General features: G+C 43.3%; 1 protein-coding gene across 2 annotated transcripts; it reads right to left on the bottom strand.

Moving 5' to 3' along the window:
• On the bottom strand, positions 1 to 27,881 carry DERL1 (derlin 1). 2 transcript variants are annotated; one of them, XM_045805718.2, is made up of 8 exons: positions 27,513 to 27,881; positions 16,335 to 16,446; positions 10,990 to 11,054; positions 9,923 to 9,949; positions 9,192 to 9,287; positions 7,759 to 7,811; positions 5,852 to 5,962; positions 1 to 2,232 (listed from the first exon to the last, which is right to left on the bottom strand). In XM_045805718.2, exons 1-8 carry the CDS (start codon positions 27,663 to 27,665, stop codon positions 2,094 to 2,096), a joined length of 756 nt encoding a protein of 251 aa, XP_045661674.1. In that variant the 5' UTR covers positions 27,666 to 27,881; the 3' UTR covers positions 1 to 2,093. The 2 variants fall into 2 exon arrangements, with proteins under 2 accessions (XP_045661674.1, XP_087720774.1); XM_087864648.1 differs by lacking the exon at positions 27,513 to 27,881 and adding an exon at positions 25,417 to 25,575.
• Positions 27,882 to 27,992: the final 111 nt, after the last annotated feature.

The raw sequence follows: 27,992 nt of genomic DNA, 5'->3' as shown, positions 1-27,992 counted from the left end.
TCAAGCTGTACACTTTAATTTACAATTTTTACCAAAAAGGATTAGTTACAAAAGGGGAAGTTCTTTATACAAAATAGGGATTTTTAGTTCACTCATGAAGAGAACGCACTGTCACGTCCTGCTTTGCCAAATCAAATCTCAAACAGCTGGCTTACCTACAATTATTCCAAAAAGACAGGTCATCCAGACAAAATTATCAGCTCCCTAAATGTGTTTGAGAAGAATTTAATGAACATTTTGCCTTGAACAAAGGTGTTCTAAAGAATACTTGTAACCTTTACCAAAACTACTGCTGGCAGGCAGGCGAGTTGCTAAGAGGGCATACAAGAGCGTCGAGCTCACTTACACGAGAACCTTCTTACACACATAGTGAGTTTCTGCCCCTGTACAATGAGTGCACATGCGACAGCAGAGGAATAAGGGCTTCTAAAAGTTCACAAGTAAATTTTATTGTGGCCACAGGTCAACAGCAAAAACATATGACAGTTAAGGTTCAGATTCTCTCCGCCTTCTGTTTTATCGTATAAATAAAATATGGAGAGGTACGGACAAACTTTTATTAAAAACAAGCTGTTTTCATATCCCCACTTCCTAGTGGAACACGCGTCACTACTGCTTAAGGGTGGGGCAAAGTAACGTCATACTGTTAGAGCACAAAGTTTCCTGAGAAGAAACCAATCAAAAATGTTCACAGCCTTTCTAGCTGACTCCAAGTATGGTGACCACTCCACACTGCTCCCGGCAGGCTGCTTTCAGACTAAAAACATAAAGTAAGAAACTGTGAAACACCAAAGCCTTCAAAAAACTTTATTGGGGGATAAGCCTAGCTCTGATGGAAAAAGCCCACCTATGAAAAAGAAGTTGTGGGTATTTACGCTGGTCTGATGTACACTTGTGCCTTGCACATTCATGGCTCAAAATAAAGACCCTCAAACACAAATGATTCTAAAGCCATTACGACCCAAAGTGATGGGATTCACCTAGATGTGCTTGTATTAGCTCTTAAGATCTCAGCACAGAGAAGCTGCACCTTCCTCGAGATTAACTGAAGCACGTGGCCCTTAAGAGGGGGAGACAATTTAAATAGGGTCTAAGGTTCTCCTCTCCACACTATTCAATGAACACATAACTAGAAGGAAAATTAAATGTGATCAATGCCCAGGTGTCTCTCAAAGAGAGCAACTCCCTGTGGCAAATGTGATTTGGAACTTTCTAGCACAACACAACTCAAACTATGCTGGGTCCACACAAAACCAGTAGGCCCCACACGAGATGCAAAGGGATTATGCCCACCACAGTTCGCACCTAGCCCCCCGAAGCTCCACTATAATTTTCATCACTTCCCTTAAAGAAAAAAATGCCTAGCAACCACCCTCACGCCTCACTGACACCAATTTGTGGCCCTCGCTGACAAGTGGTGCTTTTTTTTGTAAGAAAATTCTGCAGAGGTGGCAAATGGCTGCACCTGACATCAGGTCACAGCAATTCCAAAAGCTGACGAAGCTCTCCGTCCACTGGTCCATCTTCTCCCCTACTGTTGTAGTTCTGCCACCAAAGGGGGAAACATGGTGGACAAGTTCTTTGTGACCAAGCCTTGGCGGAAGTCAATAAATAAGAGAGCTTGGCACAGGCAGAACCATTTTAAGGGCAACCTCTTCTAGACGTAAATGCAGGGGTTGGGAAAAGAAGAAGGGAGGCGTGTGTGCAAGAAAGAAGTAAGAGTCCCTTTGTCAAGGGTTTGGTGACCCAACCCCACATGCCCAGCTTGGTGCCAGCAGACCAGGACCTGCCAAAACCCATTATTCAGACAGAAAAGGAAGAGAAGACACCAAAAAAATATAGTCAGTTCTGAAATTTGCACAGTTGATATTTGTTCTTCGTAGCAGTAAGGACTTGAATGAGAATCACGAAACTTGAGGAACACTTATATTTTTCTTCAGGATTTAAAAAACTGTGTCTTGTACTGAAAGACTACATTCAGTGTGGGTCGGGTCCAACAGCGTTTGCTAGAACTTGGTTGTTAAGCACACCCAGCACTGGGAGGAAACTTCATCTGAGCGGAGTGGCTGGTGGGCCGTCCCGAGGCCGCTCCTTCACTGGTCCCCAAGCCGAAAGCCCTGTCCCCAGTTGTGCCTCCCGCCTCCGCCGTTCTGGTCCGCAGCTCGCCTCATGCTAGCCGGGGGCACGCCGAATCCTGACACCCCTCCTCTCCTGCTGGGCAGCCAGCGGTACCTGGGGTGGGGGAGGGGGGAAACAAAGGGAGAGAAGACAACACAATCACTTCCACAAAGTGATCCGACCGCTTAGCGCATCTTCCTTTCTTGCTGTCCTCATGGCATCTGTCTCACTGAATTGTATCAGTCCGGCCAATGGAAGGTCGGGGACAAGGTCTTACTTAACTCCGCCTTTTCAGCACTTTGCTCAGGGCCCTGACCGCAGGCGGTACTCACTCTTCAGGTCTCTTAAATTTATTCCGTTTCTCGCCAAACTCATGCTCTAAAAAAATTTGTTTTCTGATTACAAAAGTAATTCATGCACAACAGTATGGAAACAAAAATATTACTCCTACAAGCCCAACAACCAGAAAGAACCACCTATATATAGCATTTTGACGTATCTAAATATGGATCAAACTGGATCAGACCATACAAAACAAATTCACGTGAGAAAGACAAATCCGCAGCCTGCGTGTCGAGGCCCACAGGGCATCTCCACACCACACCTGGGCTCCGCGGCGTCCATCCAGGGGGACTGGGGACGCCCACTTTGTCTTGCAGTCTGGGGTGTGTTTTTCACGTGAATTCCTAATCTGCCCTCCCACCTCATCCTTTCCATCTCCAAGACGGTGCGAAAGCTGAAGCCCAAAAAGGGTACACCTGACAGATGAATAAACTAAGAGTCACAGAACAGCTGAGAAAACTTACACCCAGGCCTGGCTTCTCTAGCGTTTTGCCCTCCCTGGACTCTCAGCAAACTGAGAGTGTGTTTAAACCTATTCTACTTAGTGGCTCAGATGGATAAGCGTCTGCCTTCCGGCTTAGGTCAGGATCCTGGGGTGGGGCTTCCTGCTCAGGGGGGAGCCTGCTACTCCCTCTCCCTCTGCACCCCCCCCCACTGGAGCACAAGCATTCTCTCTTTCAAATAAATAAATAAAATCTTAAAAAAAAAAAACAAAAAAACACCCAAACCTATTCCACTTAGATCCTAACGTTTACAACTGTGCTCGAAGGCGGAGACGGTCACCGGTACCCCTGCTGCAAACCCCCACAGCCCCCAAGGGCAGCCCGTGGGTGCTGACCTGCCGCAGCAGAGAGCCTGCCGGGCATAACCGCAGCAGACGGGCATTTCGCTTACAGCGGGAGCCGCCTGTGCATAAAGTCACCTCCTCTTCACCACAACCCTACGGGGCAGGCACCATTAGTCTCCCATTGTAGAAATGAGAACACCAAGGCGAGCCTGACCGTCGGGACTGAAACCCAGGCAGCCGGGCTCCGAGCCGGGACCCGAACCGCTTCCCGGGCTGCGAGCTGCAGCAGAGGGAACGCACGCGGCGCCATTCAGGTGACAGCAGCTTGTGACTGGAGTCCTCATTTGTTTACCCCATCCCTGTCGCCTTCGTGTTCCCGCCAAAACCAGACAATGAACCCTCTCAAACAGAAAACAACCACGTGCAGAAGAGGACCGACTTTTCTAAATGGAATGCAGAACAGTGATCTGAGAATTCTAGAACTCCCATCTTCCCTTGTAAACAAATACAGCTTTGTCTTTTAATCAACATGTATTTCCAACTCCTGATTTCTCAATATCCCTGATGTTCCGGTACAATAATATTCCTCCAAAGTGTGTAATAAAATAGAACACTTAAGAAGGGCTGTCTTGCTTTGCTTCGTACTGTAAGACAATATGGAAGCCATCTCCACGGCTTAAACGGATAGTGAAATTAAATGCAAGTAATTAGTACAAAAAGACACCCAATTATACATAATCAACAAAAATTTATGGTAATTTCAAAGCAGTTACTGCTTTTGCAAGGAGCTACATTTTGTCATCTGATCTTTATGCAAAATTTAACAGAAGGGCTCTTCCGCCAACAGAGAACGCTCAAATGGAGGGCAGGCCCCAGTGTGTCCTTGATTTTGCCACTAGAATCCCGTATACTTTGTTGCCTGCAACTGAGAAATATCTCCGAGTCGGTAAGTCAGAATATGGCCATTTAAAGAAAAAAAACTGTTGGCTACCCACCAAAGGACCAAGTCTTTTTTTTTTTTAATTGATGCATCTGCCATCTGACTTGATAAACCTAGATCAAAAATCCAAACCTGCTGTTACCGTGTCCTTTGATAATTAGAAAGCAGATTGGTCATTTGTTTTTTTAGCCTGAAGGCAACTCAAGGCTCAGAAGACAAACAAGTTTCTTTCTATGCACTTAAATAAAAATACAACAACAGTGTACTTCTGTTTGTATGTTATATTTCACAGAAGGCTTTCAAAAACCTACCCCTAACTGACAAAGGGGGTGGGGGATGAAGGGGCCTCCTCAAGTTTTACTGCTCTCATTGACCCCTCGGAAGAATGATGAACCGCGAAACATTAAAACGAGCAAGACATGGAAGGGTGGTTTTTTTTTAAAAGCTTTTCAGTGCAAGCTAGGACTGCATGTCCCCGACTGGAGATCAGGCGCGACGGTCAGGCAGGCTGGGACACCCAGATAGCAATGTCACTGGTCCCTTCTTCAACTGCGTTTTACTTCCCTGACAGAATGCCCAGCTACTTCCACGCTTAAGTGTGTCAACATCTCTTCTGGCTCGTTAAATCCCACCCCAGCCCCAACGTTAGGAACAAGGCTACGAGCTCGTGTTTACTGGATATCCATCACCGCGCGGACAACAGCGGCCCTTACCACCTGGGGTCGTGGGACACAGGGCGGCCCCTCGATTTACAGATTTGCAAGTTGAAGCTCGGAGGTGTTGTTAAGTAACTCCCCCCAATGATCAAAACTTGTAGATGAGGGGAAGGGGATTCCAACCCAAGTCCATCTCAGAACCAAAGCGGTACCCTCAGCCTCCTCACTTGAGTGAACCCTAAAAGCAGAGAAAGAACCAGCGCACACTCCCCAGGTGCTTGGACTATATGAACCTCGAGTTTCTCACTTTCACTTTGAAAAGTCCCACAAATTTTCTGTTCTATAGTAGCTCAAGAAAAAGGTTTGAAATTACTAACCAATGAGTGAACTTAACCCCTTTGCCTCTTCTCTGGCCAAATCTTGTGTAAAATCGACGCTCTGAGAGCCAGGATCATTGTCCTGTTATTGTGCCCCACCCAATGGCACACAGCGGCCCACACTGGAGCCTCGCGCAGTGCCCCGCCTGCCCAGCCGAGCTATGATGTTCCCGGTGATGCCGATGCCTGACATGAGTCAGCAGCAGCCCCCAGCTGAAAGGGCTCCACGGAGACGACCAAGCTGTGGCTTTGATCTCTGGCTTCCTGTGACTGTGTGACCAGGGCCAGTCTGTTGGCTCACATTTCTCCACCCACCAAAGAGGTAAATGCTAACCCTCATGGAGTTCTTTTTTTTTTTTTTTAAAGATTTTTATCTATCTTTGACAGAGGGAGAGACAGCGAGAGAGGAAACACAAGCAGGGGAAGTGGGAGAGGAAGAAGCAGGCTCCCAGCGGAGCCGGGAGCCTGATGCGGGGCTCGATCCCAGGACCCTGGGATCATGACCTGAGCCGAAGGCAGATGCTTAATGACTGAGCCACCCAGGCGCCCCCCCCCATATGGAGTTCTGATAAGGACACATAAAACATGGGCAGTAAAATGCTGTTCAATGAGGGAAAAAAAAAACACTTACAAAAACTGAGGTGTGGAGAGAAAATTTCTTCCTCCCAAGTCCATCGGGTATCTGAACATTAGGAAGAAATAAAGATGTCCAACAAGATTTCCAATTAGCTCATTGATTACCCTGCAAACAAAGAGCCAAATGAGTTTGAAGACCTTCAAGCAGTCAAGTGAGATGCAGTCAGCTGTAACCAGTAGCCCAGGGAAGAGAGCCCTCCCGGCGGCCCATTTCTGGCCCCTGGGAGCCTGTGAGAGCTTCACAATGAGCCCTTTTGTAGTCTCTGCAGCAAAGGCATTCAGAGGGGAAGGGAAATCGGTCCTGCGGGGGTCTGTGCTCTAGGAGATCAGCTGCCCTCTGACAGCTCTTTCAAGCTCCATCTCATCCTCAAAATATTGTTTTTGCTACTTCCTGCCTCCAGAGTAGAAGCTGCAAAGCAAGCTTCTGACTGCTTCAGTCAGAAATACCGTATTTGCAAACCGCTGGCAAATCGGAAGGCTGGCAAGAAAGAAGCATGGGAATAGGAAGGGGGGACAGGGAACGCCTGTTCCCCCATTCCTGGAGCCACAGCACTTCTCCCTCGCCTCCTGCATCCTTGAGTGTAAGACATCACAAAGATCACTTCGCATAGCTGACCTTCACCTTGTAATCCTAAAATAAACATTGACCTTCAGTTTTCCCAGGGCTTACATACAGGCCACTTCAAGATTTTATAAATCCACTCCTACTATCACATATCCTTCTGTGTCTTCTCCTGCCACATGAGTCCTGTCAGGGACAAATCAACATTTGCAACTACTCCCAGACTCTGCCTTTCTGGGTGGCAGGGCGGCTGTACCACGCTCAGAACTTGCTATGCTCTAAACAGAGTCTGTTTGCTCAATTCACTCATTTCTATCACCGTGCGGCAGACGTCAGGACCACACAGAGTAGATATGTCAGACATATTAAGAACTGGTACTATTAAAATCTGTGAAAACATTTAAAATATTTTGTAGCATAAGAAGTGGGAGTTCACAGAACAGTTGCATCTTGATATCTTTTAAAATTCTGACTAGATGCATTGAAGGTTTTCCTCTCGGCTCCAATTCCAGGCTAGAAATCTGAGCCCATTTGGCTAAAACTTCTGTACTATCAAACAACTTACAAAACTACTTCCCATCTGAGAATCTGCACTTTGATGACTGGTGAGCAGTCTTCAAGGCATCCTGGAAATGCCTCAAGAATAAAAAACATAGTAACTTTATGCATAGCTCTTAGAGGAGTCAGCTCGGACGCAAATTAAATTAGTTCCTTGTTTGCTCAATCTGGACAATGAATCCAGAAATATTTATTCAAAAACACATACATGGAAGTACACTGTGCCTAACGATGAGCTAACAAAATAACAATCATTCAATGCTAAATGTGCTTCAAGCCCTGCAATTTAATCAATCACATCAAAATGAAATTACAGTTAACCCCTGAACACAGAGCTGAACTGTGTGGGTCCACTTACATGTAGGTTTTTTTGATAAATATAGTGCAGATCTGTAAATGTATTTTCTCTTATGATTTTAATAACATTTTCTTTCTGTAACTTACCTTATCGTAAAAATGCAGTATATAATACAGATAATACATTATAACTTCTCGTATACGTTAACTGACTGCTTGTGCTATCAGTAAAGCTTTGGTCAACAGGAGACTGTTAGCAGTTAAGTTTTGGGAGAGTTAAAAAATATACACAAATTTCCAACTACGCAGGAGGCTGATGTCCCAGCCCCCATTGTTCAAGGGTCAACTGTATTTCCTAAGTAGAAGGTTCCAATGCATCAATGCTGAACTCTTTAAAGTTTTATACAGATTAGAGAAGGAAGATAAAGAATACTAGAAGTCGTCTAAGAATTTGTTTCCAAGTAAGTAAATCTAACATCACTTACGAGCCTCCGATGATATAGTTGAATCCAAGGATAACCCAAGGTAAATAACAGGCCTAGGAAAAAAATACACACAAGCATGAATAACCACACCTAAAAAGGATACAGCTGCTGGGGGGCTGGAATGGGTAAAGATACACTGACAAGAGCTTTATAGAACTCCTTTGGAAAGTCACTGCAAAAATTTCTCAGACCAATCTAGCGTTATTGTACTTAAAACTTCCTATCTAAAATTATACTTATTCAGGGGCGCCTGGGTGGCTCAGTCAGTTAAGTGTCCGACCCTTTGGTTCTGGTTCAGGTCATGATCTCAGGGCCGTGGGATTGAGCTCCGTGCACTCCGTGGGGAGTCTGCTTGAGATTCTCTCTCCCCCTCTCCCTCTGCACCCCCCACTTGCATGCTCAAGCTCTATCTAAAATAAAGACAAATCTTTAAAAAAATAACATAAAATTAAACTTATTCATATATTAGTAACTGGAGAGACAGAGACTTTCCCCATGGCTCAGTTACAATACATGCCCCACTGAGTGAATATTAACAAAGAGCTTCACAAAGGAAATGGGTGTCCTATGGACGCTGATGAAAACATGACCCATAATAGAACCCCATTAGGACTCCAACTAGCAAACTGCTACCTACGAATTAAAAATACCCCATCTTTTTAGGTTCTTCTTTTACATATTTCACAAAATTACTCTCAATTTTCACCTCATGACACACTGAATTAATACTCTCCCCAGGGAGAAAGCTCCAGTTGAATTCAACATTTGAGCCTCTGACCAGACCAGATTCAACACATCATAGCAAGAGCTAAGGGAGCTGCAAGGAACTTCACGACTAGTAAAGAAAGGGTTGTATATAAAAAACTTGAAGGCAGAAGGCGGTAAGCACTATAAGAGAAACATAACATATGCAGAGCCCAAAGGCAAGACTAATTCTAGGCAGGAGACCGGGAAGTAGGCTCAGTCCCAACTCAAATGAAGAACAGGTAGGATTTACAAGAGGAAGAAAGTAAAAAAGATGTTACTGGTGGAAAACTGTGAGAGAAGGCACTAAGGGAAGTGTTCGGGGACAAAAACAGTCTGTCTAGCTGAAGTATAAAATACTTAACAGGGAAAGTTAGGAACAGATTTTAAGAAACTGCTCCCCATGAGTATCTTCCCTTACCCCTCTCTATCACACACACAGACATGAGATCCCTCAGGGTCACATGCCTGAGGGGCCTGAAGCACACACGGAGTGAGAATAGTCAGCAAAGGATTCCTGGCTGGCTAAAGACAGGCAGGGGACTGAGCCCAGCAGAGGGGGGGGCCTGCCTATGGTACACTGCTCTGCAGTGACCTCTTCTGGACGAGTCAGAAAGCGCATCTCTGAGCTGAAGAGGGATTTTGCAAAGACAAATGAAAAGGAAATTTTTCCAACTACGCGAAAGTACCTTAAATCGTGTTCCAAACCAAAATGATACAATCATGTCTCTGTTCAGCTGGGCCCAGACATAAAGTACTGACATGATCAGAGGAATCATCAGCAACTGCAAAAGAAGTCAACATGTAAAGACAAGGCTCCACAGGCACTTCAAACAGGCTCAGTGCGCATCTACTTTTTTTTTTTTCTAACCTCTCCCCTACAAACAAATTCTCATTTGGCTATTCAAAAACCAAAAGAAATTCAATCATCAGAATTACAAACTGATCCTTTCAGTTAATCAATTATACAATGCATGCTACAAAATCCTGGGATAAAATATAATTATTTAGATGTATTCAGAAATATCAGGGTCAAGCTTGGTTATTTCAAAAAAGTAGGCAGTAAAACTTTACTTACTGTATATTCTCAATTAAAAAAATACATAGCCACGAAAAATTTTTAAAAATAAAAAATTTAAAAAATTTTTTAAAAATTTAAAAAAATCCACAGAATGCATAGAAAATGCTGGAGAACCATAACTCTCAACGTACAAACGTTAACGAAGAAGCCAGAAATGAGCTAGGAAGTAATGGTTTAGATAATTCCAATAAGACCTTCAAAATAAAAGTTGCTGTAATTCTATAATTTCAAAATGCCACGTAATTAACCACAGGGTTAATGCAATTTAAGCTTCTCTCGAAGGCCATTAATTATAAATTTGAACATATAAAAGGGCAAATAGTTTCAAGGGACACTTACCTGCATATCCATTGCTAAGCCAGTAATCTTGGTTTACAAAGTTAAAGATCAGAAACAAACAAAGCATTGTGCACCTAGTATCAGTTCATTTCATTCCCGTGTTCTGAAAGAAAACCCTCTTCCATAGTTCAGGCTGTTTAAAACATCTCAGAACACAAAGGTATCTAATAATCTCCATTATGAATATTCTATTATACTATACGATGACAAGGAAACGCGAGAAGTGAATTGCTTCGGCCTATGACTCAGTTGGCCCCCTTGCGTCCTCTTTGCCTTGCCCTGCATTTTAGCATCTCATCTTCAACTGGAAGACAGAGATACCTGTGCCTTGAAACAAATAAGGATTCTACTCACATCGAGGGCTCCACAGCATGGCTGAGGTCTAGAATAATTTTTTCCCCTTCCCTTAAAGGAGGGGAAAGGGCATCCAAAGTGCCACATGTCCTGGCTCCTGGCCAAGTTTCAATGGAAGCTAAGCCCCAGAGCAATGTTAAGCTCACCAACTGGGCGCAGACCGAGCCATCACGCCCCCTCTGCTGCCCTCACCACCTGCACAGGTTCGCAGCTGGAAGGCTGCTGTCAGCTGTGGCTGCGACACAGAGCCGAGCCGGGGCTTTTCCCAGAGCCAGGGCCTTACGGAGGCACCGGATTATCATGCAGGCCCCAAAGACAAGGACAGCAACGAAGTCAGAAAGGGATGCTGGTTGAAATTAATTTTCCGAGAAGGAGCACAGATTCCAAAAGCTGTCTCATGGCATGGAATCTCTTTGTGCTGCTGTCAACAAGCTGTCACACATGAGAACACAGAGAACCAGGAACAAGAAGACGGACGGCAGTAAAATTCATCCAAATGTGGAAAACCCCACAGCGGCAAGAGAACGCCATCACTCAAGGGCTCTGTGATTTACTACAACTTTAAAAACGAACTTTAATAATTTGTAATTATTAACTGTAGCAAACAAAGATGCAAATACTATAATTTGAACTGTTGTGTAGAATGCTGTCTACTTCCCCAAACCTGAAAATAATGGTTTATTTCTGGCCCCAAATAACAGACTAAAGGATACCACGATGCAAATCCAGTTAAAGAGGAGCATGAATAAATAGTCTGCCGGCCTCCCATCAAAAGCTCCTAGAAACAAAAATAAGCCAAATGTCATGGTTCAGAATTTCAGAACAAAGTGACTTCTATGTAGAAAAATACTTCAAAAAGTTATAGAGAAAGCCAAAATGAGAATATTTTTAAATTTCTCCTCTCAAGCAAAAAAAACTTTTTAAAAATATCTAAAACCATGCCCTTGGGGCACCTGGCTGGCTCAGTTGGTAGAACGTGCGACTCTTGATCTCGGGGTTGTGGGTTCAAGCCCCACATTGGGTGAAGAGATGACTTAAAAATAAAACCTCTAAAAATAAATTTAACAAATAAATAAAACCATGTCCTCAATAAAGCCCTGAACCACAGTCACCTGAGCAAGGCTAATCTGTGTTCTCCTAACTGAATTCCAGTAAGGGACAGGCTCCCCGACTACCACAGGCTAAGAGACCCACAGCGAGAGTCCGTTCCATGGGCTTCTGAGATCCCATCCCCTGAAGACCTCACAACCAGTGGGCCTTTCCTTCCCAGCTCTGCTCATGACCTGATGACACATCTGTGATCACTTGGCTAATCCTTTCCCCCTCCTCTAGACCATAAGCCCTGATGCAGAAGGAACCACATCTGCCTTGCCTACCACTGTGACTCCTCCAGCATGACTCTGCTGGGAGCTTCTTACTGTTGTTGTTGTTGTTGTTAGATACACACACACACACACACACACACACACACACACACACACTCTCTCTCTACCACTGGGTCTGATACTGGGCTTTCTGAAAAGATTCAATCCCTTCCTTCCAGCTGCCCTTCTAGCAAGGGAAAACAATGCTGGAGGAGAGGAGGGGTGGGGCCACAGCCAAACCTTCCCATAGCCTCTGACTCTTCATCTTCACACCACATCTGGGAGGTAGAAAGGAAAGACCCCCTTTCTACAGATGAGGACAGAAAGTTACATGACCAGAGTCACATGGCTTGTTAGAAGCAGGGTGAACTCTAATACTAGTCTAGTGCCCTTGTTACTACACCGTATACCAGGCTCTGTCTCAGTTCTGGACAGAATAATCAACACTGGTTTGGCTCTCCCTTCGCAGGGTGATTCCTCATGCCTTCAGTCAGAAGGCTAGAAAAGAGGCAGAGATAAAAAACAAATGACTGTAAGGTCACACTAGCTCAAACAGCTACCTTCCTTCTCCTGGACACCCCATCATAATGGCATGATATACAGTCAATTAAAAAGAAACCCTAACAAGTATTAGAAAAGCAGGGGGAGGGGCGCCTGGGTGGCTCAGTCGTTGGGCGTCTGCCTTCGGCTCAGGGCGTGATCCCAGAACCCTGGGATCGAGCCCCGCATCGGGCTCCCTGCTCCGCTGGGAGCCTGCTTCTTCCTCTCCCACTTGTGTTCCCTCTCTCGCTGGCTGTCTCTCTCTGTCAAATAAATAAACAAAATCTTAAAAAAAAAAAAAAAAAAGAAAGAAAAGCAGGGGGAAATATTCATCTAAAAGAAAAGAAGTGGGGCGCCTGGGTGGCTCAGTCGGTTAAGTGTCTGCCTTTGGCTCAGGTCATGATCTTGGGGTCCTGGGACTAAGCCCTGTGGCAAGCTCCCTGCTCAGCAGGGAGTCTGCTTCTCCCCCACCCTTTATCCCTCCCCCACCCCTCCCCCTGCTCATGCTCTCTCTCTCTCAAATAAAAAATCTTAAAAAATAAAAATAAAAAAATAAAAAAAAATAAAACAAGTTTCCAGCAGAAGCCTCTCCTTCTTTCCCCAATGTGTCCCCTGGCATCTCAAAGGCATACTTTAGCCCCAGTGTTAAGGATGCTTAATGGTAGGGAATCCCTACGGATGAGTCAGAGCTGAAATTCTAACAGCACTTCTGAATTTTAGTAATAGTTCTGCTCCTTTTGATTTGGTTTCAGCTTTGTGATTTGTTTGGTTGCTTTTTTTTTAAGTAGGCTCCATGACGAAGATGGGACTTAAACTCATGACCCCGGGGTCAAGAGTCGCATGCTCTACCTGCTGAGACAGCCAGGCATCTCCACTGGCTTTGATTTCCAAGGATTCTTTGGACTGAATACTTGAACTATTGTAATCATATAAACTATAGTACTATATTATTTGACAAGTTTGCAACTGGAAACTTACAAATTAACTGGTCTCAAGCCACAGTCTTCCGGGTCCAATCAGAAACCTCATAAACAAGCCAACACTGCCATACACCTAACTGAGTCAGGAAGGAAAAGGCGCAGGCGGCAAGCGTTTCGTCAGGACGTTAATATGAGGCTGTATGGTGCAGAGAAGACTGGGGATCAGCGAACCTGGGCTCCAGGCCTAACTGTGTTATCTCCAACAGCTTTGTGACCTTCAGGGCATGTCACCACCTCTCCAGACCATTATTTTCTTGTCTGTGAAATCTTACTTTAAAAGGACAGGCCTCAAAAGTTCCTCTCGACATGAATGTTCATAGCAGCCTTATTCATAACAGTGAAAAATGAAAATAAGTCAAACGTCCATCAACTGAGGGATGGAAGAATAAAACATGATAATTCCATAAAATGGAGTCTTATTTGGCAATAAAAAAGGAATGACGGGCTGGTGCTTGCTACAGGGAAGAGCCTTGACAGCACTACACTAAGTGGAAGAGGCCAGTCACATATTGTATGACTCCACCTGTAAGAAAGGTCCAGAAGAGGCAAATCTAAAAAGGCAAGAGTAGATTAGTGGGTGCCTAAAAGCTTAAGGGGAAGATGAGGTTGAATAGAAATGGGGAGTGGCTTTGGATGGGTACAGGGTTTCTTTCCGTGGTGATAAAATACTCTAAAATTAATTGTAGTAATGACTGCACAACTCTATGAATACTCACCAAATTGTACACTTTAAATGGGTGGAACTGTATAGCATTTGAATTATAGATCAATAAAGCTTTAAAAAATGCCTCTCAGCTCTAGAACTTCAAAATGCTCTGCGACTGGAGAGTAGGGACGGGGGGAAACTTATAAGAATTAAAGTAGACAAAAGAGATCAATGGGCTAATAATCCTGTAGATCTTAAGTGTTATTCAGATATTACGAATTAGTTATATTACCTGACTAGATAGTAGGGAAGGGTAAATGGGCTCCAGGATGTCAAGTAACCAAGAGAAAACAATTTATAAATAAAATGTGGTCATGGAATTATTGTAATTTACATTTCATAACAGTATTATGATTATTTCTTAAGTCCTTGTGTTTCAGAGGTGAATACTGAAATATTTACGGATGAAACGATATCATGTCTGGCATTTCCTTCAAATAATCAGGGGTAGGGGGACAGACATGAATAGAAATCAAGTAAGACCAGGGATGAGATCACTGTTAAAGTTGAGCAGTAGTTAGGGGCACCTGGCTGGCTCAGTCAGTGAAGTGTGCGACTCTTGATGTCTGAGTCATGAGTTCGAGCCGCACACTGGTTATAGAGATTAAATAAATACTTAAAAAAAAAGTGAGCAATAGTTAAAAGAGGGTTCATGTAGACATGTAGACACACACTACCACGTGGATAAACCTTGAAAACACTCTACTAAGTGAAAGAAGTCAGTCACAGAAGGACTCTCAAAATGTCTCAAATACTCAAATCCATATGCATAGAAAGTAGCTCAGAGCTTGCCAGGAGCTTGGAGAAAGGGAGGATGGGGGATAGAGAGTAACTGCTTTGGGTTTTGGGGGGTTGATGAAGACGTCTTGAATTAGATAGTAGTGGTGGTTGCATAACACTGCAAACAGACTAAAGACCAAGGAACCAGGGTGCCTGGGTGGTTCAGAGGTTAAACGTCTGCCTTTGACTCAGGTTATGATCTCAGGGTCCTGGGATCGAGCCCTGCATTGGGCTCCCTGCTCAGCGGGGAGTCTGCTTCTCCATCTTCCTTTGCCTCTCCCCCTGCTCATGCTTGCTCTCTCTCAAATAAAATCTTAAAGAAAAACAACAACAGAACCGTATACTTTAAAATGGTTAAAACTGTCATATTTTTGTTATGTGAATTTTATCTCAATAAAAAGGAAAACAAATGTTTATTAACCTTTCTCACTACTTTTGTGTATATTTGGAATTTTTCCATAACGAAATGTTTAAAAATCGGTCATGGGTCATCCACACTTAGAGTTTACTACTGATGCAAAAACAAAATTACTCCAACAGCTTAATCGTCAATGAAACTGTAACAGAAGAGTAGAATGCGAAGCAAGTCAGCATCATTATCAGGCCCAACTGGGACAGGGGAGAATAAAGATCATGTACTCTGGGGGCTTTAAGGACCAAACTGAGATGTGGTGGTGAGAGTCTCGCTGGTCAGTTTTAGCTCCGCTCAGACACTTCACTTCCCTGAATAAGGGGATGGGTTAGGTCCCTTCCAGTGGTAACAATGTGTCAGCGACCTGACACTTTGTATTAATATAATGATTTTCTTTCTTAAAAGCACCTTGTACAAATGCCAATTTAAGGAAAAATCATTTTTGACACCAAATGCCCATCCTTCTACTTCCCTGCAGTTATGAGATTGATTCACAATTCTCAAACTGACTTAGATTTAAGGGTGGTTCAGAATTCTCTATCCTGAGCTGACAGCTAGCAGGTTTATAAAGTCTCTGGAGTCAGCCAACCTTTTCAAAATCATTTAGGCTTAACGAAATTATGTTCACGTTTTGACACAGCAGAATCAATTTATTGCTTCTCAGTATAAGCAACTCAGAACAGCACATAAGGTATTGTACAAAGAAGCAAGTGACAGTTCACAAAGAAACTTTTAAGAAAAGATTTTTGTAAAAAAGCTTATCGATAACATCATACGGGTGTGATATCTGATAGACCACCATATTATTAAATCCCACCTATGTATTTTACAAGTGAGTGATTCGATCACAGAGAACAAGGCTTTCACAGCATAAAGGAGTGTTTTCAACCCCAATCCGGGAGATGTACACACTTCAGCCCAATGGTGCCATAAAAGACAAGGACCAACACATGACAGAAATGAGATGTCAAATTTAAGTGAGAGGCACACAGCTCAGCCACTAGGGACAAGGTGTGGACAAGATGTGTAAAGCTCCAGTCTTCCACTTTTTCACTGATAAAATGGTGACACTGTTACCTATGCCTCATGATGATGTTGTGAGGATTAAAAAGCAAGTCATCTCAGCACCGAGGACAGTCTTGGCATCAGTACGACTTACTGAGCATTTGCCATTGTTAAGCCACTTCCTAGGCCAACTGCCCTCCAAATTCTTCCAATACGTAAACATGAACTGGTAAATTAGACACAAATCTTAAAACAACTATGGATAACATACCTGTTTCAAGTCGTGTAGAATACTGATATAAGAAATATAAATTGACCAAATAAAGAAATCCAGTTCCTGGACCCACAGGGAAATAAAAGGTGGCAGTGATTGGCCTCCAGATCTGTCCAGATTAAAACAGACACAGCAGTTAGTTTCTCTAAGCCTGGTTATTATTTTTTTTTTAACTAAACAAAATTCACCCTTGCAAAACATTCTCCTCTGTGATGAAGGCTACCAAAGGGACAGTACCAATATAATTCAAGAAAACTGAAGAAGAGCTCTTATCAGCTACAATCATATCAATTTGCAAATCGATGGAATAAAATATTATAATATAAGCAAAAAATACTTCTAGCCAAGTTGAAAAAAAAATCAATACTATAGAAATACATGGTTAGTCTTTACTGGGATAAGGCATACAGTTAAGCCTGCCAAAACTGAATTATAAAGACAATTTCCAATAGGATTGTAATATCTCGATGTAGGAAAAAGCATATACTGGGATGAGAAACCTTGCCAAAAAATGTCATATTCAAAAGGCAGAAGTAAAATAGAAATTTCTGTATTCAAAGCCCCGGGCTATTTGGGCAAAATGGATAGAAGACTTCACAATATTAATTTTCCCTCCCCCACCAAAAAAAAAAAAAAAATTACAGAAAGGTCTACAGTGAGAAGTAAGCCTCCCTCCTGACCCTCATCTCCCAATTCCCTTCAGCAACAGCAGTCAGTTTCTTTTATTTCTTTCAACAAATAACATTATATGTTACTACTGTTCCTCCCTTTTCAACGTATCTTGCATTACACAGTTCTACACCTTGTTTCAGTCCCTTGAAGAGATATTTTTGCTGGCTTTATAGTATTCCTTTTATGTGAATGTCCCAAATTCGTTTACACTGTTACAATGCCGCAGTGATATTCTCCATTACCTTCTTATACACGTCCATGTAGGATAAAATCTTGTGAGTTAATCTGCTCAATTCACAGACATTTGCATTTAATTTTGGTAGATACTGCCAAATGCCTACAAAAATATTTAACCGACTTACACTTTCTCTTACAACGTAGATTAATGCCGGTCCTCCCTCCACGCCCTCACGATTTAGTGTATTCTATATTTACCATTATGTTTTCAAAACTTTAGCATTTCCTTTCTCCATTTTTCTGCGAGATTTGCATTTCTTTATATATTATAGAAATTCCCCTTTCTCATTGTTGCAAATATTTTCAGGTCTGTCGTTAAATCTTGCTTTGATGGTATTCTTGCCATATTTTGACATGTAGAAGTGCACATTTAATGCAGGCAAATGTATCCATCAGTATATCCACTCACAAGCTACTTCTCCACTCTAATAATATTCAAGCATTCACAGTTTACTGTAACACATTCCCCGTTCATCTCAGGACTGAGGAAGAGATCCAACCTCTTTTTCTAGATGGTCACTCAGCTTTCCCAATCCCATTTACAGAGTAACCCATACTTTCTCCATTGATTTGAAAAGCTACTTTCATCATATATTTATTTCCTTTTGTAGTAAAGTCTCTTATTATATTAAAGTGCTATCCTGTTTAGAATTGACTTCTTATACCAATATCAAACTATTTTAATTTCTAGTCTTATAGTATGTTACAGTATCTGGTAAAGTTACATGATTAATCCCGCTCCCATTTTTCTTCCACATTTGTCTTGATTTTCTTGGCTGGTCACAACATTTTATTTTCCTAAAGAACTAGAACCGGCATCTTTCTTCTATCAATGTGATACAATTCCCAAACAGGAAGAAGTCTTTCACAGCTTTTATAACTTTTGTATGGAGCTCTGCTCTCTATCTCTTTTTATACCCAACCACCAAAGCTGAATTACCTTATCATTTGTAATATTAGCTGAGTTACCTAATTGTTTGTAATACCAGAAAACGGAGCCTCTTGGGCTTTCTAACCATACAACTCCATCTGTGAATAAAATTTTGTATCTTATTCCATTTCTTGTCCAATTCACCGGCTAGCACCCCCAGAACAATGTTAAATAATAGTGGTTGAGGTAGATGACCTTCCCAGCCCATAGGAAATACCAGCATAATGCTGGCTTTGGCCTTACTACATAAGCAGGAAAGACATGACCCCTGCGTCAACGGGTTCTCAAGCAGTGGGTATCCAAAGAAGCAAAAGAGTGATCACAACGGAGGGGAAATTTGGTCTTGGAAAAACGAATACAAAGTCCGACAGAACTGCCAGAGCACAATAAATAAACAGGTATTGCTGACAATTTGGGTGTGGCTGGAACAGAGGCCATCAGCTGCGGGGCCTGGCCCGACACCGAGCTGCCAAGTTAGACATTTCTCCAACTGCAGGAATGTGACCCTCACAGCTTAATTCCCTGTGGAAGAAAATGCGCTTTGTGGCACACCCAAAAGGGTGACTTTCCAAGAACCCTGTATTAAACCAGTAAAACAAACTAGGTGAAAATTCATTTTGATTTATTCACGATACCACAGATGACGTAGAGTTTAATAGAAAGAACACCAGAAATGATGTGAGAAGACCTAGCTGTAAGTCCTGGCTTAGGGGCTAACTCCCAGCCTCGATATCCATCTGTAAAAGGGGAGTGATCTACTAATACTTGCCCTATTTTGATTAGTGGTTAAGAAAAAAACAAACAAACAAAAAAACTTTAGTACTCTTCTAGTCATTTACATGCAATGACTCAGGAGATAAGACTTTAAAGTTGAAGAAACAGAAAGAGAAAAGGTTAAATAATAGCTAGTAAGTGATGGAGCTAGAATTTTATCCCAGACAGCTTGACTCCAGAGTTTATGACACAAAACCCTTATTCTTTACAACGTCTCTCACAAGTGATATCGTTATTATGAGGTAAAATTACAATTAGTAAACATTTTAAGTTCTACTGTGCTTTCTAAGCCTGATTCTCCCTGCTTATGAAAAGCACTGGGAGCAAAGACCAGAAGCAAGCAAGCCCTGGCCTTGGCCCTTAAGTAGCCCTGGGGCCTTGGAACAGTCTAGACCTTTGCGACGGTGTCTTCATCTACCCAATGAGGTCTGCCTTCTGACTCCACCTTATTTCCAGATTTTGTAAAAGGCAGGAATTAAGAAAGTGGATTTTACTTTGTAAAAAAAAAAAAAAAAGGTATGTGTGGGTGTATGATTATTACACTCTTTTAGGAGCCACACACTGACATGGTTTTTTACAAATTCCCATTTTAAGCTACCTCCATATTCCTGTAAGTTACTCAGGGCCTGATTTTGGAAAAGAAACCCTGGTTTTTTCCGACTACATCTTTCACTAACACTGACGACATGACGCTATTTTTAGCCACTGTGTGCACCTGTGCTTTGGAAATCAGTGTCTGTCAAAATATCTCACTTCTTTTCCCCGTTCATTAAGATTACCCTTGAGTTATACTCGGCTTTCATTGATCTAAGAGACTTAATATTATTTTTGTATTACTTTAAAATTATAATTTAAAAACACCAGGAGAGAGATTATCTCTTCAGAAAAACACGATGTAATATACTTCTGAAATCCCCACTGAAGGTGCCTAGCTAAACCCCCTCCTTTCCTCTGATGTGTAAATAGTTAGGATAAGAAAATGGCTTTCCTTTCAGGGCTGGGAGAGGTTGGAGGCCCCGTTTTCAACCCTGGAAAGCCTCCACGGATCCCATAAAGGGCAACCAAGTGCAGCACCAAGAGCGCAGGGCCTGCAGGCAGAAGGGGGAGGGGAGCAGTTCGTTTTCACCCCACAGTACCCCATCATCACCCCAGCTTTTTCACGATGAAAGCTGGGCCCTCATGAGAGTTTAGGTGATTTGCCCAGAGCTCCCCACTTCAAAGCAAGAAGCCCACATCTTCACCGGCAATATAAGGTCTTTAGAATGGGAGAAGACATTGCTCTTTAAGTTACTAGTCCAAACCTTCTGTTGAGAGAGTGGGCTGCAGCCATCCCAAACAATCTGCTACTGAAATCATTACAAATGTTACCCAGAGTCTAAAGTGGGGTTTTTAAAGTACCAAAAACAAAGACTTTTCCTGAAACAGTATGAACCGATTGATTTGGAGTTAAGAAACTCTACACAGGTCACCAAACAAGAGGTGGAACACCCATGTGACAAATGCTGCTGTTAGCTAAGTGTGGGCCTTTTTTTTTTTTTGACATCCTAGGTAGGCAAGAAAAACAAAAGAAAGGCACTCAGTTTCAACTGCAGACTTTAAAAGAGCTATCAGAGGGGGTGCCTGGGTGGCGCAGTCCTTAAGCATCTGCCTTTGGCTCAGGGCGTGATCCCAGCGTTCTCGGATCGAGCCCCACATCAGGCTCCTCCGCTAGGAGCCTGCTTCTTCCTCTCCCACTCCCCCTGCTTCTGTTCCCTCTCTCGCTGGCTGTCTCTCTCTCTGTCAAATAAATAAATAAAATCTTAAAAAAAAAAAAAAAGAAAGATCCCAGTGTACTCAAGGAAAGAGAAGTCCCCCAACATCCTTCCTGCTTATTTTCCCAATACAACACACAGCTGGGCCCACCTGACCACATCCTAGTTGATACCAACTTTATCAACTTTTCCATTCAAGCCGAACTTGACTTGGTACAGTCAATGTCTGTATGCCAAGTGTATCCCTTGTATAACTGACTGTGTAATGGCTGAAACTAAGGAACTGGGGCAAAAGTATCGAGTGGCTCTAAGGATTGCCAAGGATCCAAGATTTGAACCATTACCATGCACACACAAAGGAACCTATGCAGATGACTGCTTCGTACAGAGAGTAACTCAGCACAAGGGTTACACCGTGGCCACAGTTGACTGGGACCGTAAACAAAGGATGGGAAGATCCCTGGAGTTCCCATCATACATTTCTAACCAGAGGTACTTGCTCAGTATATGAAGTAAAGAAAATGAGGCATAGGAAGCATACAAACAACAGCACGGAAACATGGATGTTACATGGAATGACTGCTTCACCTGCTCAGACAACTACCAGAAGGTTTTTCTAACTAGAACACAGGGGAAAGAGATCTGTACCCACATCTGAGGCTCCAGAGGTAGGAGGTGGCTGGGAGGGGCCTTATGTGACATGCTAAAGGGTTTGGACTTGATTGTGAGGTCAACAGGAGCTTATTAAAATTTTAATTAAGGTGCATAACAGGATTGGATTAAGATATTTTAAATGATCACAAGGTAGTATAAGAATAGACAAACAGATCACCGCAACAGAACAGGAAGTCCATAAACAGACTGATATATTTATGGCAAGTTGGTATATTATCAAGGTAGTATTTCAAATCTGTGGGAAAAGGAAATTTTATTGGAAGGCCAAGTAGTGTGCAGTAATTCTTATTGGGGTTAGAATCCTGATTCCACCAGTTACTATCTGTATGAACCCGGCACAGTATGTAAACATTTGGTGCCTTCCTTGATCCCTCTTTAAAATGTGTTGTCTAATCGTCAAAACAATCCTGATAAGACGGGATGAAATCGAATAATCCATGACACAATTTAAGTATTGTTCAGTAAATGTCAGTGATTATTGCATAAAAATAAAGCGGCCATTCATTCTACTCCTAGGTATGTACTCAACAGAATTGCATACCTGTGTTCACCAAGACATGTACTGGAATGTTCACAACACTATTCATCATGGCCAAAACTGGAAACTAACCAAAAGGCCCATTACCAGAATGGGTAAATAGATGGTGGTCTATGGTAATCTATAACCACGTGCAACAATACAGGTGACTCATACACACTGTTAAAAAGAGACCAGACACAGAAGAATATATACTGCAAGATTTCACTTACAGAAGGTTAAAAAAAAAAATGGCAAAAATAATCTGTGATACTAAAAGGCAAGATAGTAGTTACCCTTAGAGGGCGTAGTTATCAGAAGGGAGTTGTTGGAAGGTTTGGGGGGTATTGGTAATGTTCTGCTACTTGATCTGGGTGCTGGTCATATACAGGTATTCAGTTTTTAAAAATTCAACAAGCTAGAAATATATAAAACATACACCTTACTTCCTGTATACTATAATTCCATAAAAAGTTAAAAAACAAAGCTGTGATCCAATGGACAACCTTATCTACAGACCACAGCACAACCGTCTGAGGTGGACAGGACTGTTAAGGAAAGTTTTTAAAGCTGTACATACCAAAACACTAACCACTAAAGCTCTAATCCAAACCTTGAGGCTACTTCTATGCTCAGCCTATAGACCAAGTTCATCTCTCTTCCAGTTATGGGTATAATAGGTTTCTCTTCCCCAATACTTTTTTTTAACTTTATTATTTTTTTAATTCAATTAATTAGCATATAGTGTATTATGAGTTTCAGAGGTAGAGTTCAGTGATTCACCAGTCTTATGTAACACCCAGTGCTCATTATATCTCATGCCCTCCTTAAGGTATTTACCCCAAAGACACAAATGTAGTGATCTGAAGGGGTACCTGCACCCCAATGTTTATAGCAGCAATGTTCACAATAGCCAAACTATGGAAAGAGCCCGAAGTCCATCAACACATGGATAAAGAAGATGTGAGATATATATATAGATATAGATATAATGAAATATTACTCAGCCATGCCCCATACACTCTTAAGTTACTCTGCTACGGTTGCTGTCATCAGGGTTAAAGGTAATAACATAAGCAAAAGTTTGGCAAATATAAGCACAAGGCCCAAATCACAGATTTGGCTGGTGCCCAATCTCATGATTCCTGAAAACAAATCATCAAAATTGAGAGTTCATCTCTTCTCACCTAAAGTCAGGATGCTTTTAAGGGGGCAAAATAAGGGATAATAATTCAGCAGTTACATTTCAATTTCAGTTACAAATTAAAATTAGAAATCTTCCTGCCCAGAGAGAAAAGGCAGTGATGGCAGGAATTATTATTCGCTAGTAAATAAAAATGGGCACTATCCTGATAGTGCCCAAATAGATTATTTACCAGACTATTTACTGGGCACTTTATGTTTTTCTATAATTTTTACATAACAGAGGCACGAAGTGGAGAGCATACCTCCTCACTTTGAGGATACTCGTTCTTGTGTTTCTGAAACTAGGATATGGCTTACAATCAATATATTCATTCGATGGCATTTCTACTGTCCCATCCCTCCCAAAAGTTGTATCCTCATTTTTAGGTAACAAAACTGAGCCTCAGAAAGGATAAGTAAGTAACTTGCCTAAGGGCAGAGAACTAGTAAGGGTCTGAGCCAGGCCTGGGGAACCATGACTCAACTATTTGAAATCCCATGTTCTTTCTATTTTAAGGGAAAGTAGATAACTGACTTGGAAGAAATCACCCTCGAGAATGTTTGCTCAACACTGAACTGTGTATTTTGGTAGATACTATGCGAAGGAGTTGAATGAGACAGCTCAGAACTATCTTTGACTCGCTGAAGTAGAAACCATATCTGCAGCTGTCTACCAACCGCAGTGATACTTGTCCCCATCGGACGCCTGTGGGAGCTGAATAAGCTAACACGGGAGTACAATACACATGGAAGGGGGCAAAGCTTATTCCGTCCAAAGAAACCAGCAGCCCCGGGAGACATAATCTCGGAAACTAGGAAATTGCCGTCTCTCTCCTAGTTAATCAAGGACCCATACCAAGACATTTCATCATCATGAACTACTTGATGGATGAGTGTTACATGTGAGGGACTAGGAATTTTGGACAACAGCCTAGTGCGTCTTAACACCCCTCCCCAAACTAAGAAAATAACATTTTACATGTTGCAGTTCCAAACCAACAAGCTACACAGACCAGACCTGAAGATGAGGAGGGGAAGTGACTTTCATTACTTCCAACGTGAATCCGTAATTCTAAATCAATCATCCCCAATTTTTTTTAAGCTGTTCAAGACTCAGCTTCTAAGGAAAAGATGAGCCTCTAGCAGAAAGCACATCACACGCTGTTTGTCACACATCTGCCTCTCACATGCAGTTTTTCCTTCAATTGCTTCGTTTGCAAATGAGTTCCTCCAGGTGGGTCTGAAAGCTAAATTTGTCCAGAACGGGTAGGAGCCAGAGGAGCGGAAAGAAGATACAGACATTGGCCTTTTCCCACGTGGACAATCAGCAGGCTGTCCTGCTTCCAGCAGCTTCTCCCTGGTCTTGGGATAAGCCCCAATGCAACAACATGAGGAAGACGGGAGAAGCACGGGAGCCGGGACACGAGTGAGGATTCTAACAATCAAGTCACCGCTGTCAGTATTTACCTGAGTCTCTTAGATAAGCTTTCTTATTTTACTCGTCTGACTACAAAAGTGAGCAAGATTTTGCAAGGAGGGTCAAAGAGTCCGTTTTGACCAGATCCTTCTCCCGAAAGGATTTACCACCACTGCTCCTCATGTACACACATGACCCAACATGTACTCACCAGGCCCAAAGTGCACAACATTCACTAGGTCACAAATAAATGCCAAAGCAAATAAATAGAAAACAGTGTGCAATTCTGGCTGCGGGCTCAAATCATAGTCTAATATCCAACTGCCTACTTAACTTCCACATTTGGATGCCTAAGAAGCATCTCTAGACTTAACATGGCCAACACAGAACTCCTTATCCACGCCTTGCCCCGCCCCCAAACCTCCGCCTTCCTAAACATTTCCCATCTTGGTGAAGGGCTCCGCCATCCACTGTGGAAACAGTGACATCTCTGAGTGCTGCTGCCGTCAGCCATTCCCCCTGCACATCCATTCACCAACAACCTTGGCCACTCAACTACCAAATCCATCCACTTCTATCTTCGCGGCCCCCCTAGCCCAAAACATAAATCTTGCCTTCTAACGTGATTCCTCCCTCTCCCTCATCGCACATGTCAAGTCCATCCCACAGAGCGGTCAAAACAATCTTGTCAGTCCTCTGTTCAAAATGCTCCAAAGCCTTCCTTGTGTCTTCAAAATAAAGTTCAAACCACAAAGCCCTGTACGATCCAGGCCTAGGCTACCTTTCCATCTCTGCTTTATCGTACTCACCCCTCATTACTTCTGTCTTCTTCTACCAATCCTCATCCCTATACCTGACTCTGGACTACCCATCCAATCCTCCCTCTGTTTCTAGTCCCTGCCTCTCAGCCTTCCACTTACTATTTCTTCTTCTCAGAAGGTTGTCCCGAGAGCCAGATCTTCCCAAAGCTGGCTCCTCAGCATTCAGATTTCAGTTCAGATATCTTCTCTGAAGCCTTTCTGGAACACTCTATCAAATGTTAAGTCACTCTCTATCACACACCTCTCTCTCACTTTCTTCACGGGAGCTGGGACTTTCTGTCCTTGTCACTATTGTGGGTCCAGTGCCCAACACTAGTAAGTGCCAATTATTTCCATGCATTCAACCAACATGAAAGCACCTGCTATGTGCCAGGCACTATTCTAGGTAACAAAGACAGCGGTAAACAAGTCAGGGATCTGGCTCTCATGGAGCCCGATTTTCTGAAGGGAAGCCGACTAACAGATGCCAACAGGTGATATATAGCAAGTAAAATTAAGGATAAGGGAGAAGGAGTGAAGGAGGGGTACTATTTTATGCAGGGCAATCCGTAAAGCCCTGCCAGTAAGGTGACACTGGGGAAGAGACTTGAAGAAGGTAAGGAAGTAATCATGGTTATCCTCCTCAGAGAAACAGCATATGCTAACGACCTGAGGAGAGTGAGTTGGCTGCTGAAGGAACAACAAGAATTCCACTGTGGAGCCTAATGTGCGAGGAAGGTGGAGAGTGGTGGGAGAGAAAGTCAGAGCAGCGGTAGGGGGCCTTGCAGGCCACTGAAAGGACTTGAATTTTACCCATCTGAGTTGAGAAGACATTGGAAGGTTCGGGGCAGAGGACTGATGGACTTGGTTTCTGTTTTAAAAGGATCACTCTCCAGCTGTCTAGAGAAAAGCCAGAAAAGAACTGGGCTGGAATGATAATGGCTTGCAATGGAGAATGAAAAGGGACATATACTCTGGATATATGTCTAAAATACAGCAAACAACTAGCTGGCAAATGGTGGGATGTGGGAGAAAGAGAAGTCAAAGACGATTCTATGACTACTAGTTTGAGCTCCTGTAATAATGGAATTGCTATATACTTCTAGGGCAAAGGAAAAAGGGTATCCGGTTTGGGACATTTTAAATTTGAGATGCCTATTAGTCATACGAGTGGTAATTCCAAACAGCCAGTTGGAAATCAGGAGATAGATCTGGACTGAAAACACGTAAATTTGTATTTGAGAGTCTTCAGTGTATAGAAAGTATTTAACGCCACGGAGCTAAATGAGATCACCTACAGCTGGGGAGAGTGTAGAGAAAAGGTCCTAAAACTGATCCCTGGGGCACATCACAACATTTAAAGATCAGGAAGATAAGGAACCAGCAAAAGAGACTATGGAACAGCCAGTAAAGAGGGGGAAGACAAGACAGTGTTATCCACATGTCAACTAATGTGATCAAATTAATGTCTGATCTTAGTATCTGACCTGCCACTAATTAAAGATCTAAATCACAGAATCCAGTGAATAAACATCATCTCTGGGAAACTAATACTTTCTTGTCACAAATTCTCTGGACAGTTTCCTTCATGCTTAACCAAATAACCAGGCTTTCTATTTCTGGACCAATTTACTCTTTACTCAGTCCTTCATACATTCAACTACTACATGCCAGATACCAGGTAGGGACTGAGTTAAACGCAGATAAACGACTCTTTGCATCTGACCTCAAACCACTCTAACAAAGAAAAAGACAAACAAAAAAACAAAAAAACTCCATTAACACAAGAACTGGATGTTGAGTAAGTTGACAACCACACGGCACCCACGTGGGTGGCAGAGCAAGGTCAGAGGGCACCAGCTCCAGGGGGACCCAAGCTGCTAATCACCGGTGTCCAAAAGATTAACAACTATCACAGAATTACCTTCCCACTGTCTCCTTGTCTGCATGCGGAGGGCGGGAAGCATAATCTTAGAAGGGCGAAATCAGTCCCTTCCTACCAACCCAAACCCATTTCTCCAGCCATCCTGGCCCCAGCTCCAAACCCCTTCGCCTCCACCCCGCCCCCAGACCACAGGACCCGCCCTAAACCGCTGGAGCGGTCGCACTACAAATCCCACCAGGCACCGCGCGCCCGCAACATGCGGGTCTACGCTCTGCCGCCGCCGGGCCTCCTGGGACCTGCAGTCTCCACTCCCCTCGTTGCTGGTCAGTACCTGGAAGCGATAGAGGAAGGCTTCGGGCCAGAGGAAGAAATAGGCCGGGCTGATGAGACCGAGTTTGCCGACCAAGGGCACCGCGACAGTGGCGGCGAACCAATAACGCGTGATGGCCGGGATGCTCCTGAACCAGTCCCCGATGTCCGACATTTTCGCCTTTTAAGTGGCCAGAATGCGCACAGCCGCCCGACTCCCCGTCCCCTGACCCCTCACGATACTGCCCGCTCCGCGAGGGGAAGGTGTCGAGGCGGAAGCCGCCCAAGCCACGGATAAAAAGGCGGAGATGGGCGGACGTGGCGCCACCGAATTCGGACGAACGAGGGAGAGTTCGAAGGCGAAACTTCCCCTTCCGGCGGCCGCGGAAGACGTTGACCAGAAGTCCCGCCGCTTAAAGGGCAAGCACAGATTTTGCCACGGGGCTGAAGCTCGGCAGTCCGGGGGCGGAGCGGTAAGGGGCGGGGCCAGACGGGGCGAAGA

This window comes from Ursus americanus, chromosome 9 (genome assembly GCF_024610735.1).
Source record: "Ursus americanus isolate L20-20 chromosome 9, mUrsAme1.1.p, whole genome shotgun sequence".
Classification (NCBI taxonomy): domain Eukaryota; kingdom Metazoa; phylum Chordata; class Mammalia; order Carnivora; family Ursidae; genus Ursus; species Ursus americanus.
This window is presented reverse-complemented; position numbering and strand designations above follow the sequence as displayed.